Genomic DNA, 17,650 nt, shown 5'->3' with positions numbered 1-17,650 from the left:
TTTCTCCCTGAATCTCCCCCATGGCTCTTGGTGTTGAATGTTTTCACAAGTGCCTCTTGCCTACTTGGGTGTCTTCTTGGTTGAAATGTCTATTCAGGTTCTCTGCGCATTTGAAAAATCAGATCATTTGACATTTTGTTCTGAGTTGTATGAGTTATTTACGTATTCTGCATATCGGTTTCTTATGGAATCATAATTTGCAAATATTTTCTCCCTTTCCATGGGTTGTCTTTTCACTCTGTTGATTGTGCCATTTGATGTGCAAAGGTTCTTCATTTTGATGAAGTTCAGTTTATTTTTTCTTTGGTTGCCTGTGATTTTCCTGCCACATGCATGAAATCATCACCAAATCACTGAATCATTGTGTCTTTGTAGAAAGCCAGTTGGGCATTAGCTGATTGGCTCATCACTTGTGGGGGTGGATCCTGATTCTCTGTTCCCCTGCCCACACCACACAGTCTTTATGATATAATTATATAGTGAAGCTTTAAATGTCCACTGTAATTCTCACATTTTATTTTTTAAAAATCATTTGGGTATTATAAGGTCTGTGTCTTTCCATGTCAATCTTAGAACAAATTGGTCTGTGTCGACGACAAGTCTTGCTTGGATATTTGTGGTGTTTGTGCTAAACCTGTGGATCAGTTGATACCTTAATCACGTTGAGTTTTCCAGCCCATGAGCACAGTGCATCTCTTTGTTTAGTTGAGTTGGGTCCTCTTTGATTTCTTTCATTAGTATTTTGTAATTCTTGGGCTGCAGATCCTTGTCTGTTGGTTTTAAACTCTGTTTATTACAATTTTCTTTGTAACTGTCAGTAGTGTTCTTCTATAGTATCTTAAATTTAAGCTAAGAGGATAATCTAGCTATGAGAGCATTATAATGAATTCATTTCTTTTTAAAGGACAAATAAAACTTTTTAATTTCAGAAAATTCTTTAAAAGAAGAACTTGTTTGCTGTTCCTTACCATTTTTGTTCAGATAATTGCCAGATTTTTCTACCTCCTGCAAATGTGCTTGCTTTTGTTGAATTGCAACTTAAGAAATTGCCAGATCTGATCATTTCAACCTGAGGAAGCAGCAGTTTCTAACGTTTCAACCGGGTGTTCCCAGTCTTTGCTGCCTCTGAGTAGGGAAGCTGGCCCAGCTGCTCCTGCTTCCCCTCCTTGGTCTCCTCTCTCCGGCTCCCTGTCCATGGAGCATCCCGCCCTCTCAGCTTCCTGCTCAGGGATCTCCTGTTTTCCAAAGCCTCTGTGCTTCCCCATGTGAGCCGCCTCCTTGGGCTTCTGTAGTCCTCTCTGTTACAGCACTTCTGCGACATGTTTTTCATCTCCTAGGCAGTCTATTTTGTCACTTGACCTTGGTGGCAGGTGACGTTGCTTATTTCTGTTTGTCTTTGCTTTGCGTGTTAATTGACATTTGGTGAACAGGAAAAATAATAGCACTTATTGCTCATTAACCATGTGCTAAGGATTATCCTATTCATGTTGCAAGGGAAATCCTGTAACAACTCACTAAAGCAGGTGATAATATGTTTGTTTCCCAGATTAGAACACTGGACCGAGGTGGGCAGAATAATGGCTTCCAAAGATGTGCCATGCTGATCCCAGCCCCTCGACTGTTAGGTCCGTGGCAGAGGGGAGTCAGGTTGTGGACAGGATGTTGAGACGAGGCTGTCCAGGTGAACCCAGTGTGATCACACGGGCACTTGACTGTGGACGAGGGTCAGGGTCAGGGTGCTGTGACGGGAGAAGCTGGCTGTGAGGATGGAGCTGGGGCCCCAAGGCAAGGAGGGCGAGCAGCCTCTAGAAACTGAAGGTGACCCTCAAGCTCCTAAGGAGCACACCCGGATGACTGCTTCCTTTGTGTTATTTTAATGATTTATTCATTTCTTTTTCTGGCCATTCTTTGCAGCTTGTGGGATCTTAGTTCCCTGACCAGGAATCGAACTTGGACCTCGTGGGTGCACGCACCAAGTTCTAAGCCAGGACATTCCCTATTTCGTTTTTTAATTGAAGCGTAACTGCAGTCCAGTATTGTGTTACTTCGGGTGTACAGCGTAGTGACCTGATGATGAAACACCTTAGGAAATGACCGCAGCAAGTCTCAGTGTCTGTCACCAAGGTTGTTATGACAGTGCTGACTGCACTCCCCATACTGTGTGTCACATCCTTGTCGTCACCGCTGCCCCTCATGCTCCCCACTCTGGCGACAAGCAGTTTGCTCTCCGTATCTGTTTCTGTGTTTCTTTGTTCTTTTAGATTCCGCATTTAGGTGAGATCACGGGTTACTTGTCTTTCCGTGACTCTGCTTCACTTAGCATAATGCCCCCAGGTCCATCTGTGTAGCAGCAGATGGCAAGACTTCATTCTCTCTTGTGGAGGAATAGTATTCCTACAAATACATGTACCTGCATATTCACCACATTTTCTTTATCCATTCTTTGGTCGATGGGCACTTAAAGGTTGCTTCCATGTTTTGGCCGCTGTAAATAATGCTGTTCTGAATACTGGAGTGCATATATCTTTTCTAATTACTCTTTTCGTTTTCTTTGGATAAGTACCCAGAAGTAGAAGCTGGATCATGTGATAGTTTTAGTTTTTTGAGGAACCTCCACTCAGTTTTCCACAGAGGCTGCACAAGTTTTCATTCCCTTCAGCAGTGCATGAGGTTCCCTTTTCTCCACATCCTCATCAATACTCTTTATTTGTTGTCTTTTTGATGACAGCCACTCTGACAGGTGTGAGGTGAGATCTTGTGGTTTTGATTTGCATTCCCCTGGTTAATGATGTTGAGCATCTTGTGCCTGTTGGCCATCTTTGTGTCTTTGGGAAAATGTCTATTTAGATCCTCTTCTCATTTTTTATTTTGATATTTTTTCTGTTTAAATGTATTTATGTTTAGTCGGAGGATTATTGCTTTACACTGTTGTGTTGGTTTCTGCCAAACATCAGCATGAATTAGCCATCGGTGTATGTATGTCCTCTGCCTCTTGAACTTCCCTCCCACTTCTCACCCCACCCCACACCTCTTTGTTGTCACAGTCCGCTCACTTTTTTACTGAGTTTTTTTAATGTTGAGTTCAGTGTGCACTTTGGATGTTAACCCCTTATTAGCCCTATCATTTACAAATATCTTCTCTCATTCATCAGACTGCTTTTCTGTTTTGTTGGTGGTTTCCTTCCCCATGCAGATGTAGCTTGATGTAGTCCTGCATGTTTTTGCTTTTGTCATCCTCTCGTGAGGTAACTACCAGGGGGTGCCAATGGTAAAGAATCTGCCTGCCAGTGTGGGAAATGCAAGAGATAACAGGTTCAATCCATGGGTTAGGAAGATCCCCTGGAGTAGAAATGGCAACCCACTCCAGTGTTCTTGCCTGGGTAATTCCATGGACCGAGGAGCCTGGCAGGCTGTAGCTCATGGGATTGCAAAAGAGTCAGACACGACTGAGCACACATTCATGCATGCATGAGGTAACAGATCAAAAAAAGTATTACTAAGACTGATGTCAAAGAGTACTGTGTGTGTTTCTTCTAGGAGTTTTGTGGTTTCAGATTATAGGTTTAGGTCTTTAATCCATGAGTTTATTTTTGTATGTGGTATAAGAAAAGGGTCAAGCTTCATTCTTTTGCATGTAGCTGTCCAGTTTTCCCACCACTATTTATTGAAGAGGCTATCTTTTCTCCATTGTATATTCTTGCCTCCTTTGTCATAGATTAATTAATCATATGTGTGTGGGTATTTTTCTGGGCTTTCTATTCTGTTTCTTTGATCTGTGTTTCTGTTTTTTGTTTCAGAACCATACCGTTTTGATTACTGTAGCTTTGCAGTGTAGTTTGAAATCAGGGCACACAATGCCTCCAGCTTTGCTCTTCTTTCTCAGAGACTGTTTTGACTATTTAGAGTCATTTGTGTTTCCATTCAAATTTTTTGTTTATCTTTTCCAGTTCTGTGAAAAATGCCATGGATACTTTGATAGGGATTGCATTAAATCTGTCAACTGCTTTGAGGAGTGTGGACATTTTCTCAAAATTAGTTCTCTATCTGTGAGCACATTATACTTTTCCATTTATTTGTATTGTCTTCAGTTTCTTTCATTAATGTCTTAGAGTCTTCAGGGTATAGATCTTTTACCTTCTTGGTTTAACTTATTCCAAAGTATTTTATTCTTTTAGATATGACTATGAATAGGATTGTTTGTTCAATTTTTCTTTATGATAGTTTATTATTAATGTATAGGGACACTATAGATTTCTTTATATTAATTTTATATTCTACAACTTTACTGAATTCATTTATTCTAATTGTTTTTTGGTGCATGCAGTCTTTAGGATTTTCTATATATAGTGTGTCATCTGCAAACAGTGACAGTTTTACTTCTTCCTTTCCACTTTGGATTCCTTTTATTTCTTGTCTGACTGCTCTGACTAGGACTTCCAATACTAGGTTGAATAAAAGTAGTGAGAGTGGTCATCCTTGTGTTGTTCCTGATCTCAAAAGAAATGCTTTCAGCTTCTCAGCATTGAGTATGACATTGGCTCTGGGTTTGTCATGTACGACCTTTACTGTGTTGAAGTATGTTCCTTCTTTACCCACTTCATTAAAAGTTGTTATCATAAATGGATGTCAGTTTTGTCAGAAACTTTTTTCTTGATCTATTGAGATGGTCATATGATTTTTAGTTCTTTGTTGACGTTCTTACTGTGTTCTTCTATTCTTCTCCTGAGTTCACTGAGCATTTTTATGCCCATTGCTTTGAAATTTTTTTCTGGGAAGTTACTTACCTCTGTTTTGCTCAGTTCTTTTTCTGAGGTTTTGTCTTGTTCTTTCTTGTAACATGACCTTTGGCCCCTCATCCTGCCTAATTCTCTATCTGTTTGTGTTTGGTAGTTCAGCTACGTTTCTTGGTCTTTGTGTAGAAGACCCCACTCCTGTGGGGTCCAGGAGTGCAGCTCCCCCCCTCCCCTGGACTGCCCTGGAGCCGGGCACTCCAGGAGCATCCCCTGTGGCAGGTGGGCCAGCCTGGCCTCCTGGGGGCCACTGTGCTGTGGTTTCTAAGGCCTGGTTACCGCTGTGGCTGGTGCTCTGGTGTGTGGGGGCAGCCTGGGGGCAGGAGCCACTTTGGGGATGCTGGTGCTGGCTGAGGTGTTGGCAAGGCAGGGGTCACTTTGGAGGGGTCCTGGTACCGGCCAGGGGCCCGCAAAAGGGCTGGTGGGGGTGCAGCTTGGAGGAACACCAGCTGTGTCGGGTCTGCAGATGAAACTGGGTGGGGTGAGTGGTGCTGCAGGCTTAGATGGAGAGTCAGACCCTGCACCTCGTCTTCTGGGTGCAGGGTCTCCAGCTGGGGAGCTGAGGTGGAGTCCAGACCCTGGGGTCCCAGTGCTGGGGGTGGGCCTGATAGCACCACCCTCCTCCAGGGGCCACTCCTTCTGTCTCCAGTTGTGAAGGTCTGTCCTGCTGTCTTCAGGTCATTCTCTGGGTTTTCTGCTTGTGTCTGTGATGTTGGTTCCAGATTGCTCACCTCCAGAACTGTGCGGTAGTGAGTTTGTGTTGTTTTAAGGCTCAAAGTTTGTGATAATTGGTTATAGTGGTAACAGGAAACTAACGTAACCAGTGCATGGCAGGACTGGGACTTCAGCCTTAGTCTGAGGCTAAAATTCAGTTTTTGGTCATGTTGTGATTATGTGACTTCGGGTAGTAGTACTGGGTACTGGCACGTTCGTTAATGGAAGAAGAGGTCCTGCTGTCTCCAGCAGAGCGGTGGGTCATGAGAATCTCATGAGGTTTGCCAGACATACCTTATGATCTGTGACAGCAGCTGCTTTCTTTCTTTCCTCAGATCCCCAGACTTCAAGAGAGATTTTTGATTTTGCATTAAAGGCAATCCGTCCTCAGGTAGGATTCAGTATTCTAATTCTTTCACAACTGAGCCTTGTAATTGCCAAACACTGATGGTAGTTTTTTTTCTTTTAATAGATTGATCTGAAGAGATACGCCGTGCCTCTGGGTAAGATTCTACATTTAAGGAGGCTATTAGGTTGGTGCCTGAGCGATTGTTTGCTTAAACTGTGAGTGAAGGTGGTGCTGTGACCCCTGTGATGCTCTCACGTGGTCACTGATGGCAGCTCTTGTGCTGTTCGAGATGGTCACACGAAGATTACACCATTTCAGAGGAAATCACTTTAGAGCAATTCAGATTGTTTGATTCTGTCTTTATTTAAATAAATCCTGATCCTACTTCTCTTTTTTTTAAATTAATTTATTTTAATTGCTAATTACTTTACAATATTGTAGTGGTTTTTGCCATACATTGACACGAATCAGCCATGGGTGTACATGTGTCCCCCATCCTGAACCCCCTTCCCACCTCCCTCCGCATCCCATCCCTCAGGGTCATCCCAGTGCACCAGCGCTGAGCGCCCTGTCTCATGCATCAAACCTGGACTGGTGATTTGTTTTGGGGGTCACTGGCTGGATTGTGGGCCTCTTGATTCAAATGGAGGATGGAGGCGTCAGATGTGAGGGGACCCCGGGCCCCTGAAGTAAGGATTCAGGGGCTTCGTGAGCACAGTTTTGGTTTGATGTGTGCCTGAAGCTTTCTTAGTTCTTTGTCCTGCCCTTTGTCATCCTGTTTTAAATACAGTGTATTCTGTGTTTGCAGCTGGCCTGTCCTTATTCACCCTGCATGCATCTCAGTTTAGCACCTGCCTTCTGGACAACTACGCTTCTTTATTTGAAGTCCTGTCGAAGTGGTGCAGCCACATGAATGTGGAATTGAAGAAAGCTGCACACTCAGCTCTGGAGTCTTTTCTGAAACAGGTACTATGTAAAACTCTATGCAAAGACATAAATTCCAGTCTTGTGCATGAACATTTGAAAAAAAAATACAAGTTGGTCCATTAGCTTCCGAGAGAAGCTTTAAAGAGAAAAGTTGGTTATCCCTCCGCCACAGGAGTGGCGGCAGGTTTGGAGAAAAGAAAGCTTGAAGACATCATGTCTGATCAGGTCCTTAGAGCCAAGGCTGGACAAGAGAGTGAGGAGGTGGGACGGAGGGAAGGCTGGAGGTCAGGGCTCCTTAGGCGTGGTGCCTGGGTCAGGATGGGAGTAGGAAGGAGGGAGGGAGGGCTGGAGGTCAGGGGTCCCTAGGGGTGGTGCCTGGGTCAGGATGGGAGTAGGAAGGGGTGAAGGAAGGCTGGGAGTAGGGAGGGCTGGGGGTCAGGGCTCCCTGGAGGTGGTGGCTGGGTCAGGGTGGGAGCAGGGAGGGGAGAGGGAGCAGGGTCTGCTGTCCTGTTAGACAGGATGTTTGTGTCTCTGTGGCTTCTTGGCCGAGGCGAGCCCTCCTGCCCCAGAGTATTTCCATCCAGGTTGGGTGTGGGTGCAGGGAGCCTGCAAGTGGCCTGCCGTCTCCGGGTGCTGAGACCTGGGGCCTTCTTACGGGTCTGGGTGCGGGCTGCAGGTTGGCAATGTGGATGCGTGTCTTCCTTCTCCCTCTGGTGATTGTCTGGCTACTTCCCATCCTTGTCTCAGATGGTTGTGGGCAGGTTGCAAGTGCTTCCTGATGCCCTTGCTGGTCTCGAGTTCTGGCAGGTGTCACCGTGTATGGTGCATCGTCATCTGCTTGCTTCTCAGAGTACTTGCTTTGGCTCATGTAAATTATTATAGCTTTTTGTTTTGAGAAATGAGACGCCCTTTTTTTCCCCCTAGTTGTTAGTTCTGAACCGTCTCTGTGTTCCTTCCTGGGGGTCCTGTCTGTGGGTGATTCTGAGCTCCCCGGCAGCTGGGACTGCCTAGCTTTGTGTCACCTTGAGTCAAAGATGAGTCTGAGGATGCTTTCTGCTTCATTAGGGAGCTTTTGTCTGCAGCCTGTTTTGTGCATATGTCTTCCTGTGTCTACCTGGTCTCTCAGTCTCTTTCTGTAGGAAAAATGCATCACATGTAATAAAGGCTTACTTAAGGAAGTACATTTCTGAACCTGATGGAGACAAAGTGAATTGAACAGATGGTTCTTTACAAGTAATAGCGGCTGTGGACCTGTAGTAGCCCACCGATGTTGTCCCATTTGGCTGTTCTAGCCTTTTCACGTTTGGATGGATGCCTCTAAAGCAAACGTTGTGCGATGCAGGTTTCCTTGTTGGTGGCACGCGATGCCGAGGCGCACAGGGGCACGCTGCGCTTCTTCATGGAGCAGTTCTACAGCATCATCAGGAACGTGGACGCCAACAGCAAGGACCTGTCCATTGCCATCCGCGGATATGGGCTCTTTGCAGGGGTATGTCTCACTTATTGACCCCTCTTAGTTTCATTTGAATGTTTAAAGGAATATACTTCAGTATATTTTTAATAGCATTTCACACGTTTGAAAATATTGTTCTGATTTGTTTTGTTGTTAATGTGTTTTTTCAGTGCTTCCTGTGTATTATCTCAAATATTCATAACTCTCCTATAAGCTTTTAGGAATATTATTCCACTTTACAGATGCGGAAACTGAGGCCCAGAGGAGTTAGGGGACCTGTGTAAGGGTTCAGCCAGCAGTAGACAGAACTGAGACATGGCTGCAGCCTGGAGACGAGGAACACCATGTTCTCCTGGCCGCGCCCGGCCACCCATCGCTGATGAGGTGGAGCCGGGCAGTGACACCTGGCACTCTGGCCCGAGCCCCTGTGCCTGGGTGAGGTCTGCTGGGGACACTGGGGGTCGGCGTGGTCGCATCCTCCTGGAGGGGTCTATGGCTCCCACTGGCGGAGAGCGTCTCCTGCTGTTTCTCTGTACAGATCCCCATCAGGGCTACTCCCCTGTTGTTGGGATGGAGCATCTCTTCCGGCCCTCTGCTCACTCCTCCATCCTGATGCCTCCTCATTTGCTTCTTCCCAACACTCCTTTCTCCTTAAAGTCTTCATCTCCACATGTTTCCGTGGCTCATTTATATGAGGAAATGGGCAGAGGAAATGGGTGTGAGGAGGCTCAGAGGTGACTGAGAGCACGGACTTTGTATCCTCAGACCCTGAGGTCGCAGCAAGGACCTGTTGACTGTAGTGAGCTGGTGTAGACAGAGTATGGTGAAACAAGAGAGAGGATGCGGAACAGGCGCTGGGCCAGGCCCATGAGAAGGCGGGACTGGGGCCGACGTCTGAGGAGCCTCTGGGACGTGTGCGGCTGGACCGTCTCCGAGTTAGGAGGGTGTGGCTGTAGGTGCTGCTGCTGTGCTCTGGGGGGTTTGGGCCTGTCCCTCCTCCGGGCGTCGGGCCTCTGAGGGACGGCACCCAATTATCTGCCATCTGCCCCCTGCCAGAAACACAGGTGACAATCAGTAGGTGTTTTTTGTGTTAGTAACTGTTTAGCATGTATTGACAGGTTTTTCAGAAAGTGTCTTTCCAACATACAATGCATTTTATATCTGTATTTCTTCTTCACTGAGAAGCTTGTTAACATTCAGTTATAATAACATGGCCTAACAAGACACCTTAGGTGCCATCACCCTGAGGTGGGTAAGGTTGATGGAGACTGGTTTTGCCTCCCTCCAGCCGTGCAAGGCGGTCAATGCACGAGACGTGGACTTGATGTTTGTGGAGCTCATCCAGCGGTGCCGGCAGCTGTTCCTCGCGGAGGCGGACGCTGCCGAGGACCACGTGTACCAGCTGCCCAGCTTCCTGCAGTCTGTGGCCAGCGTCCTGCTGCACCTCGACGCTGTGAGTGAGGGGGCGGTCCGCCGAGCATGGGCTTGACAAGTTTAGCCCAGGTCTTCAGCTGCTTTGATGCAGTGGGAGTTACATACAGTCAGTTCAGGCACCAGTATGACCAAGGTGACCTCTTTAACTAGTACCTCGTACAGTTTTTCGGTTTAGTTTTTGTCATGAAACTTGATGTTTTGTTCCCAAAGCAGAAAAGCTATCTGTTACTCTTTTCATATTTCTAAAAGATTAGGATTACTGCTTGAGAGAGAATCGTAGCTAACATGTCATGCAGATAATTTTACTCCGGTGTGTACAGGCAGTCCCAGCGATGAATTAGTCCCTTAGGTAACAAGCCACTTCTTCATGGATCCCCTCCCTGCCCCCCTGTCTGCTGTGCCTGTTGTTCCAGCCCTGACCTGTGTGTGCTCTCGTCCCCACAGGTTCCTGAGGTGCACTCGCCGGTCCTGGAACACCTCGTGGTCATGCAGATGGACAGTTTCCCCCAGTACAGCCCCAAGATGCAGCTAGTGTGCTGCAGGGCCATTGTGCGAGTGTTCCTGGCCCTGGCAGAGAAGGGGCCCATCCTCTGGAGTTGCATTGGTGCTGTGGGTGAGTTTGGAGTTTACTCCTGAGATGATGCATGAAGAATCTTACCATGTTGTTTGAGATAAAGAACATTCATTTGCCAAATTCTTTTTTGTCTTTTGATGCCTCTTGTAGAACTGCTAATGTTTTGGTGAACCAAAATCTTTTTTTCTCTAGTTTTTTGAATTTTTTCATCTTTTCCTTTTGAATCTTAATAGTCTAAAATTTGAAATTAAGCATAAAGAAAGAAAAAAAACTAAAGGTATTAGCAAACTTAGAGAAAAAACCAAGAGGTACTTTATATTCAAATGGCTGTCAGTTTGTTGAGTGTTTAGTATTTTTCAGTGTAATCTTTTATTTTTTTTATTTTCTTTTTAGTGCATCAAAGTTTAATCAGAATATGTTCTAAGCCAGTGATCCTTCAAAAGGTAAATTCTGAATCTATGCTTTGAAAATTAGTCTTTTGTCACTTTTGTTAGAGATGTTGCTGGAACTTTTAGTCTGTAAATATACAAAAGTGATCTTTTTGATTACCTGAAAGATTTTTTTTAATGAAGTTGTCCAGTAGGATGGTTGTCACTTAAAAGAATTACCATTACTTTCTATAGTTTGTAATAGCTGCTTTCTCAAATGCAATGTTAATATTATATTCAGGTGTTTGAAATTACAGACAGATGTGTGAATTACTTGCAATGATTGATAATTCTTTTGGGGGAAAAAAACAATTGGCCTTTCTGTTATTAGCAATGCCTTAGATTTTGATAAGTGTAGGATGTAAAACCTAACTATTTTTTCAGGTAAATAAACTTCTGGGTGTGAGACATCCTTAAACATAACCTTATTACTGTACCTACATTTCTACAAAAGGATATTTTCTTCTTGAAACTCTAGGACAGGGAGTGGGGATCGGGATGGGGAATACATGTAAATCCATGGCTGATTATGTCAATGTATGACAAAAACCACTACAATATTGTAAAGTAATTAGCCTCCAACTAATAAAAATAAATGAAAAAAAAAAAGAAACTCTAGGACAAAATACTTAGTATAGAATGGGAGGCTTGTCTTAAGTTTACTTCAGTTAGAGAAAATAGAATGAGATGAGAGATCTGTGTGAGGAGGTGCATTATTTACAACACGTACCTTGGGTATTGTTTTGAAGCTTAGTTTGTGCATCGCTATTTCGGTCCTAGAGAATGGTGACGTTTCCCAGCTTTTTTATTGTGCTTTCATAACGTGCTGTCTTCCTCAGCCAAGCTGCCTTCCTCAGCCGGGGGCTCCGGTAGCTCCGAGGATGCACATCGGGAGGTACAGCAGTGCTGCTGTTCTCCGTCCCTCCTCAGCGCGGCTGTCTCTCTGTTTTCCCACCAGGGAGCCGAGCCCGAGTCTGAGGACCCTGGAGTATTGGGGGAAGTCAGGACTGGCAAGTGGAGAGTGCCCACCTGCAGAGACTATGTGGACCTATTCAGGAGCCTCCTGAGCTGTGACCAGACGATGGTAAACACTGCAGCTGAAAGCCACAGAAGCGCTGTGACTCCCCTATAGTTCCATAGTTCACACCGGAGACTTAATTATTTCAGAAGCGTGCTTTATTTTCAGTCGTTTTTTTTTTTTTTTAAGTACTTCAAGTAATGTAAATAAGGATAAAGTGAGACTTGAAAAAATCAAATTAGAGGAGCAAAGTCATAGAGCTCATTTGAAACTATGAGTTGTTGTAGCCGAGTCCTCATTTTAGCTTAAGAAACCGCGTACAAGGTATCAGAAATGTGGCAGTGTTATCGTGGGGGGAGAGCTGTGCTCTCTTTATTTGTTAAAGGTGATGTGATAGGACGAAGGAGACAGGTGCACAGTTCTGTCACCATTAGACCCATGCCTCCTGCTTCCTGCGTTGCCGGCAGGGGTTTCTGCAGTATCTGCTCCAAGCCAGGTTGGTCACCATTTCACATAGTCTCTGACAGAGCATGGGTATTCTAGGAGAAGCAGTTTTGGTCAGTAGACGGTTCCTGTCCTGTGAACAACCTCAGGAGTTTTTCTTATTAAGGCATTAGTAAAGTAGCATAACAGTATCAATTTTGCCTAAAATGTTTGTTCTTACATGTGATATTAGGTATATTTTGAGGTTAAGTTCCATAGACTGTTTGAGTGAAGACAGTGTAACTGGTCTATGTTTTTGGGATGGTAGAATATTTCACTTTGAAAGAAATAATAGACTATAGTGCTTTTCAGTCCCTTCTGAGGATAGATATATATTTATACATATCTGTGTATGCATGTGTATGTGAGTACATGTGTATTTACATGTGCACATGTATATACATGCATGCATGTGCATTTGCATATAGACATACAGAACATGTGTATATATGTATAGATGTGTGTATACACACACTGCTTGTGTATATTCTCAGTCCCTCAGTCGTGTCCAGCTCTTTGCAACTCCATGGACTGTAACCTACCAGTCTCCTCTGTCCATGGGATCCTCCAGGCAAGAACACTGGAGTGGGTTGCCATGTCTTCCTCCAGGGGATCTTATCAGGGATTGAAACCATATCTCTGACATCCCCTGCATTGGTAGGCAGATTCTTTACCACTGAGCCATCAAGGAGGCATCTTTCTCTCTCTCTCTGTCTCTCACTCTCTCTCTCTCTCACACGCACACACACATATTAGTGGGGTAGATACTTGGACAAGATTGGCCTAAACCTTCTCACTCACTACTGTTTGTGGGTGTAACATGACTGTGTAAGTCATGTCAGACTGAAATGGTATTGTCCTAATAATTAGAATGGTGTCTGTATTTTACGGCTTGAAAACTTAGAGGTAAGTCTGCTCTAGTTCACACAAGTGTTTCCATAAAACCTAATTACACATGTACATCTTGATGTGTCATAATGCTGATTTAATACTCGTACTGATACTGTTTTGTGCAGCATTTTGAAATTTATTTTCTTTATTTTCAGGATTCTCTCTTAGCAGATGAAGCATTTGTCTTTGTGAATTTCTCCCTTCAAAGTCTGAATCGTTTGCTATATGATGAATTTGTAAAATCAGTTTTGAAGATTGTTGAAAAACTGGACCTTACACTGGAAAAGCAGAATGTTGGGGAACAAGAGGTTAGAAGATGTTGTCAGTAGCAATTTTGTATCATTTTTGTACCAGCTCTGTCCGCTTGCTGCAGTATTCAGGAGCAAATCTTAACATTTGTAGAAGATGGCAGGAAATTGGTTTATCAGCATTAATATGTGTCATTGATACTTTTCTCTTGATATTTGAATTGCCCAATGTGCAGAATATATTCTGTATTAGATTGTTCAAGAAGTAATTTATATGTTTAATAAGTTAAAGCAACTTTTTGGAAAAAGTTTTTCAGAGGGCTACGATTCTTGGCTTAGCAACAGTAGGGACTAGTCTCATTTTGTGTAGAGGCGGCTTTTTGCAGTGGGTCTGGGCACCCTGGTGCTCCTCTGATTTATAGCCAGGGGGACTCCAGGCTCTGGAGACAGTAGAAGGGAGGGCAGGAAAGGCCACCCGTCCCACATTTCTGCACCATTTTTCTGGCTGGGCTCAAAGATCAGACTGGGCGTGAGGTTGCCAGCTTGGAGCTGCTGTCCACTCTGAGGAGACCTAGTAACAGGACACTCAGGACGTGAGACTGTCATCTAAGGCAGTTTGTTTCTGAGCCCAGTGGTTCCTGGAATCAAGTTTGCATGCTGGCTTCCGTGGCTGAGGCCGTGTGGTCAGGGGTCCAAAGGTTGGCCCTGGCCTTGGCTGCACTCGTCAGGGCCAAGTTTTTGCGCTGGTTGTCAGGGCCATTGAGGGCTGGGCTGTCGCTCTTCAGGCTTTTTATTTATTCACGTCTAAAATAATTTCATTAGCAGACATGCCCAGAGGGACTCACTGAGATGATCGGCCACAGTCTGCATGCAGAGCACCCGTCCTAGTCTCTGTGTCTCTGCTCCCCTGCATCCCACCCCGGATCACCGTCATCTCTGTTGGTGTTTCCTGGGACATGTCTGGTCTCCAGCCTTGCCCTCCTTCCTGCCTGTTTGACATTTTCACCTGGGTCTGAAATACAAATTGAACGTGTTTATATTTATGTTTTACCTAACAGTAGTGACTGGTCGTCTCTTTCTCATTTTGAAATCTTGTCACTACTGATTACTCTCTGTGTTTTGAGATTCTGCATCTGTCTGGGCACTGTGGCTCCTGTGAGAAGTTGTGCTCGCCCCCCACCACGATCTTTATTCCTCCTTATCCCGTTCCTTGCCTCCCAAGTAGCATATTCTGAGGGTTCTGTCATTTTTATCTGACTGTGAGCTTTGGGCCCGTCTCTGCCTCCTCACTGTTGCATTCCTTGCTCAAAGCCTCACCCATGTCTGTGGGTCACTTGCTGAGTCATTTGTTGAATGACTGAATGGTACCATGTTTTTGGTGCAACTGATTTTTAAGGATGAAAACAAAGCTGCTGGCATTTGGGTGATCCCGACCTCAGATCCAACTGCTAACCTGCATCCTGCGAAACCCAAAGACTTCTCCGCTTTCGTCAACCTGGTGGAGTTCTGCAGGTATTCATTAAGTTCTGTGTACTTAAGAGTAGATACTATCAATTGTTTGCTGTGACATAGGAGAACCACTTATGCAGATATAAGAAATGAAATAGTAGGACTTCGAATCTAAAATAGCTTATATGAAATTTTAAAATAGATCTAATAGCTGTTGATGTTTATCTTTTTAAAAAAATTGTATTTAAAAGATCTTCAAGTAAGGACAATAAGGGGGCTTCCCTGGTGGCTCAGACAGTAAAGAATCTGTCTGTCTATGAGGGAGACACGGGTTTGATCCTTGGGTCGGGAAGATCCCCTGGGAAGGAAATGGCAACCTACTCCAGTGTTCTTGCCTGGAGAATCCCATGGACAGAGGAGCCTGACGGGCTACAGTCCACGGGGTTGCAAGGAACTAGACATGAGTGGGTGACTGAGCACAGAACATAGCATAGCAGAGAAAGTAAGGAGTACAGATACACCTGCAAATGGTGTATAATGGAATCACAGATGATGATTTTGTTTTGATTATGTCACATATAATTTCAAAGTGGAGTGAAAATAGTATATGATGAGGATTTCTGTGTTAAGCTTTAAATTTGTTTTTACAGGGAGATTCTTCCTGAGAAACATGTAGAATTTTTTGGGCCATGGGTACATTCCTTCTCATATCAGTTAATTCTGCAATCTACACGGTTGCCACTCATTAGTGGTTTCTACAAATTGCTTTCTCTTGCTGTGAGAAATGCCAAGAAAATAAAGTATTTTGAGGTAGGTGTTTTTTGAGGGACAGTGAATATTCCTGTGTATTTTAAATTGCATGAGTGTGTATAAATACATTCTAAAATATGATGTACAGCATCTTGCAGTCTACTTTTATTATTTGTAGTTTGAAAAACTGATGTGAGTGGCAGTTGGATGGCGCTGTTTAAAAGTTTAATGGGAAACATTTTCCGATCTGACTGGCGAGCATCTGGCTGATGATGTGAACTGTATAGAGGTTCTGATATGTGCATGGCGCCAGGACCCACCTGCAGCATCACTGATGCCCTTTCCAGACTCATGTCCTCAGAGCCTCTGCGCCATGGCTCAGCAGCTGTGCCCAGGCTGCCGGGGGATCTGGTGGCTCCTGAGGTTGGAGAGTGGCCGCATCAGTGTCCAGGGGCTTTAGTCGTGAGCAGCTGTCTCAGCTCACAGGCGTGCATGTCAGATGACCGGCATGAGGAGTGGACTTGGGCCCCTGGCTCCTGGCCAGCCGTCCCCCTCCCACCTCACATGTGCTTCCTCATGAGCCTCTGCCTGAAGTGTCTTTCTCTCTTCCTGAGACCTCAGCAGAATGAGAATGGGTCCTCTCACCGGGACCAGTGGGAACCGCCAGATTAGGACATGGGACTATCTGGTTACCCTTCCCTGAGCTCTCTGCCTGTTTTATCTGACAGGGTGTTGGTCCAAAGAGTCAGAAACCATCTCCTGAGGATCCAGAGAAGCATTCTTGCTTTGCTTTGTTTGCAAAATTCGGTAAAGAGGTAACTTTCAAAACATTTATCCAGTCTTATCATATATTATTTAAAGATGAAATGGGTTGCTTAATCCACTTGGGTATGGAGGGTTTGAAAACACTGGCAGAGAAAGTCACTGCGCTTCCAAAGTCCTTTGAGGTTTCTCACAGTGATTTTAGTGTTGATGACTCTGAGTTCATAGATTCTTTAGCTTTTCCATTAGATGAGAATTAAGTACTCAACACATGATCTTTTGCTGGAGATAAGTACTTAATTTTTAAATGAACATGGCCATGTCAAAGGCTACGTGATAATTTTTCGTATTTGCAAATCAGATGTCTCGTAGTCGATGGAGGAACTGAAGGCTTTGTTCAGGTGCATGGCACTAACCTTGTCTTTCCTGCCGAGGTGTCAGTTAAGATGAAGCAGTACAAAGATGAACTCCTGGCCTCCTGTTTGACCTTTGTCCTATCCCTTCCACATGACATCATCGCACTTGATGTCAGAGCCTACGTCCCCGCGTTGCAGGTGGGCTTATCACTCGTGGGGGTTGTGGTCCCTGAGAAACGTGGCAGCCTTGGCTGCACTCACATGTCAGAACCCCCATCCCCACCCCCCGCCAGCATCCCGCGTGGTCGGGCCTTCCTGAAGGGGCTTCAGTGCCCCTTCTCTCCAGCCCACATGGTTCTGACAGAGGAAAGACTTGTCGTTTAAGAAATCCTCTCTCAGTACTAAGTTCCTGGTGTTCATTACCTCATTTATTCTCATGTACAGATGGCTTTTAAACTGGGCCTGAGCTATGCCCCACTGGCAGAAGCTGGCCTGAATGCCCTGGAAGAATGGTCAGTTTATATCTGCAAACATGTAATTCAACCCTATTATAAGGATATTCTGCCTAGCCTTGATGGATATCTGAAAACTTCAGCTTTATCAGGTAAGGTATAGAAGAGCTTTGATATGTATCTTAAAATGGTAATGTAATACATGTGTTGGTATTTCTACATATTTTGCATTCAAAATATGTTTGGTTGGTATTTTTCTAATCTTTCCAACTCATTTCAATATAATTGGATATAAGTATAACTGAGGTATTAAAACTACTTATAGGTTACTTACTCATGTATATTCTAACAAAATTTATAAAATCTTCAAGGGGAAGGACTCTTAAACATCTTGAACTTCTTATAGATTCTAATTTATTGTCTTGTAAAGAAACTCTTATTTAATAAACACTGATTAAAACTATGATAAAATCTAGTAGTAAAGTTATATTTTGACCTAATTTCACCTGATTTTTATTGGTTTTTCAAATATGACTGATTTAGCACTGCATTGGGAGTGCAGAGTCCTAGCC

The 17,650-nt window shown here is 44.4% G+C and overlaps 1 protein-coding gene across 3 annotated transcripts in view; it reads left to right on the top strand.

The window, feature by feature from the left end:
* PRKDC (protein kinase, DNA-activated, catalytic subunit) overlaps positions 1 to 17,650 on the top strand; it is a 126,464-nt gene that overhangs the window by 5,231 nt on the left and 103,583 nt on the right. For all 3 annotated transcript variants that reach the window (XM_043483129.1, XM_043483128.1, XM_043483130.1), the window contains exons 8-21: positions 5,840 to 5,895; positions 5,977 to 6,007; positions 6,662 to 6,819; positions 8,123 to 8,269; positions 9,522 to 9,686; positions 10,112 to 10,280; positions 10,635 to 10,684; positions 11,628 to 11,753; positions 13,217 to 13,369; positions 14,706 to 14,821; positions 15,409 to 15,568; positions 16,237 to 16,323; positions 16,705 to 16,824; positions 17,071 to 17,230. In XM_043483129.1, coding sequence (XP_043339064.1) covers positions 5,840 to 5,895; positions 5,977 to 6,007; positions 6,662 to 6,819; positions 8,123 to 8,269; positions 9,522 to 9,686; positions 10,112 to 10,280; positions 10,635 to 10,684; positions 11,628 to 11,753; positions 13,217 to 13,369; positions 14,706 to 14,821; positions 15,409 to 15,568; positions 16,237 to 16,323; positions 16,705 to 16,824; positions 17,071 to 17,230 — 1,698 coding nt within the window. The remainder of the gene's footprint in view (positions 1 to 5,839; positions 5,896 to 5,976; positions 6,008 to 6,661; positions 6,820 to 8,122; positions 8,270 to 9,521; positions 9,687 to 10,111; positions 10,281 to 10,634; positions 10,685 to 11,627; positions 11,754 to 13,216; positions 13,370 to 14,705; positions 14,822 to 15,408; positions 15,569 to 16,236; positions 16,324 to 16,704; positions 16,825 to 17,070; positions 17,231 to 17,650) is intronic.

This window comes from Cervus canadensis, chromosome 12, assembly GCF_019320065.1.
Source record: "Cervus canadensis isolate Bull #8, Minnesota chromosome 12, ASM1932006v1, whole genome shotgun sequence".
In the NCBI taxonomy this organism is placed as follows: Eukaryota; Metazoa; Chordata; class Mammalia; order Artiodactyla; family Cervidae; genus Cervus; species Cervus canadensis.
The sequence above is the reverse complement of the archived record's forward strand: the minus strand, read 5'-3'. Positions and strand labels throughout refer to the sequence as shown.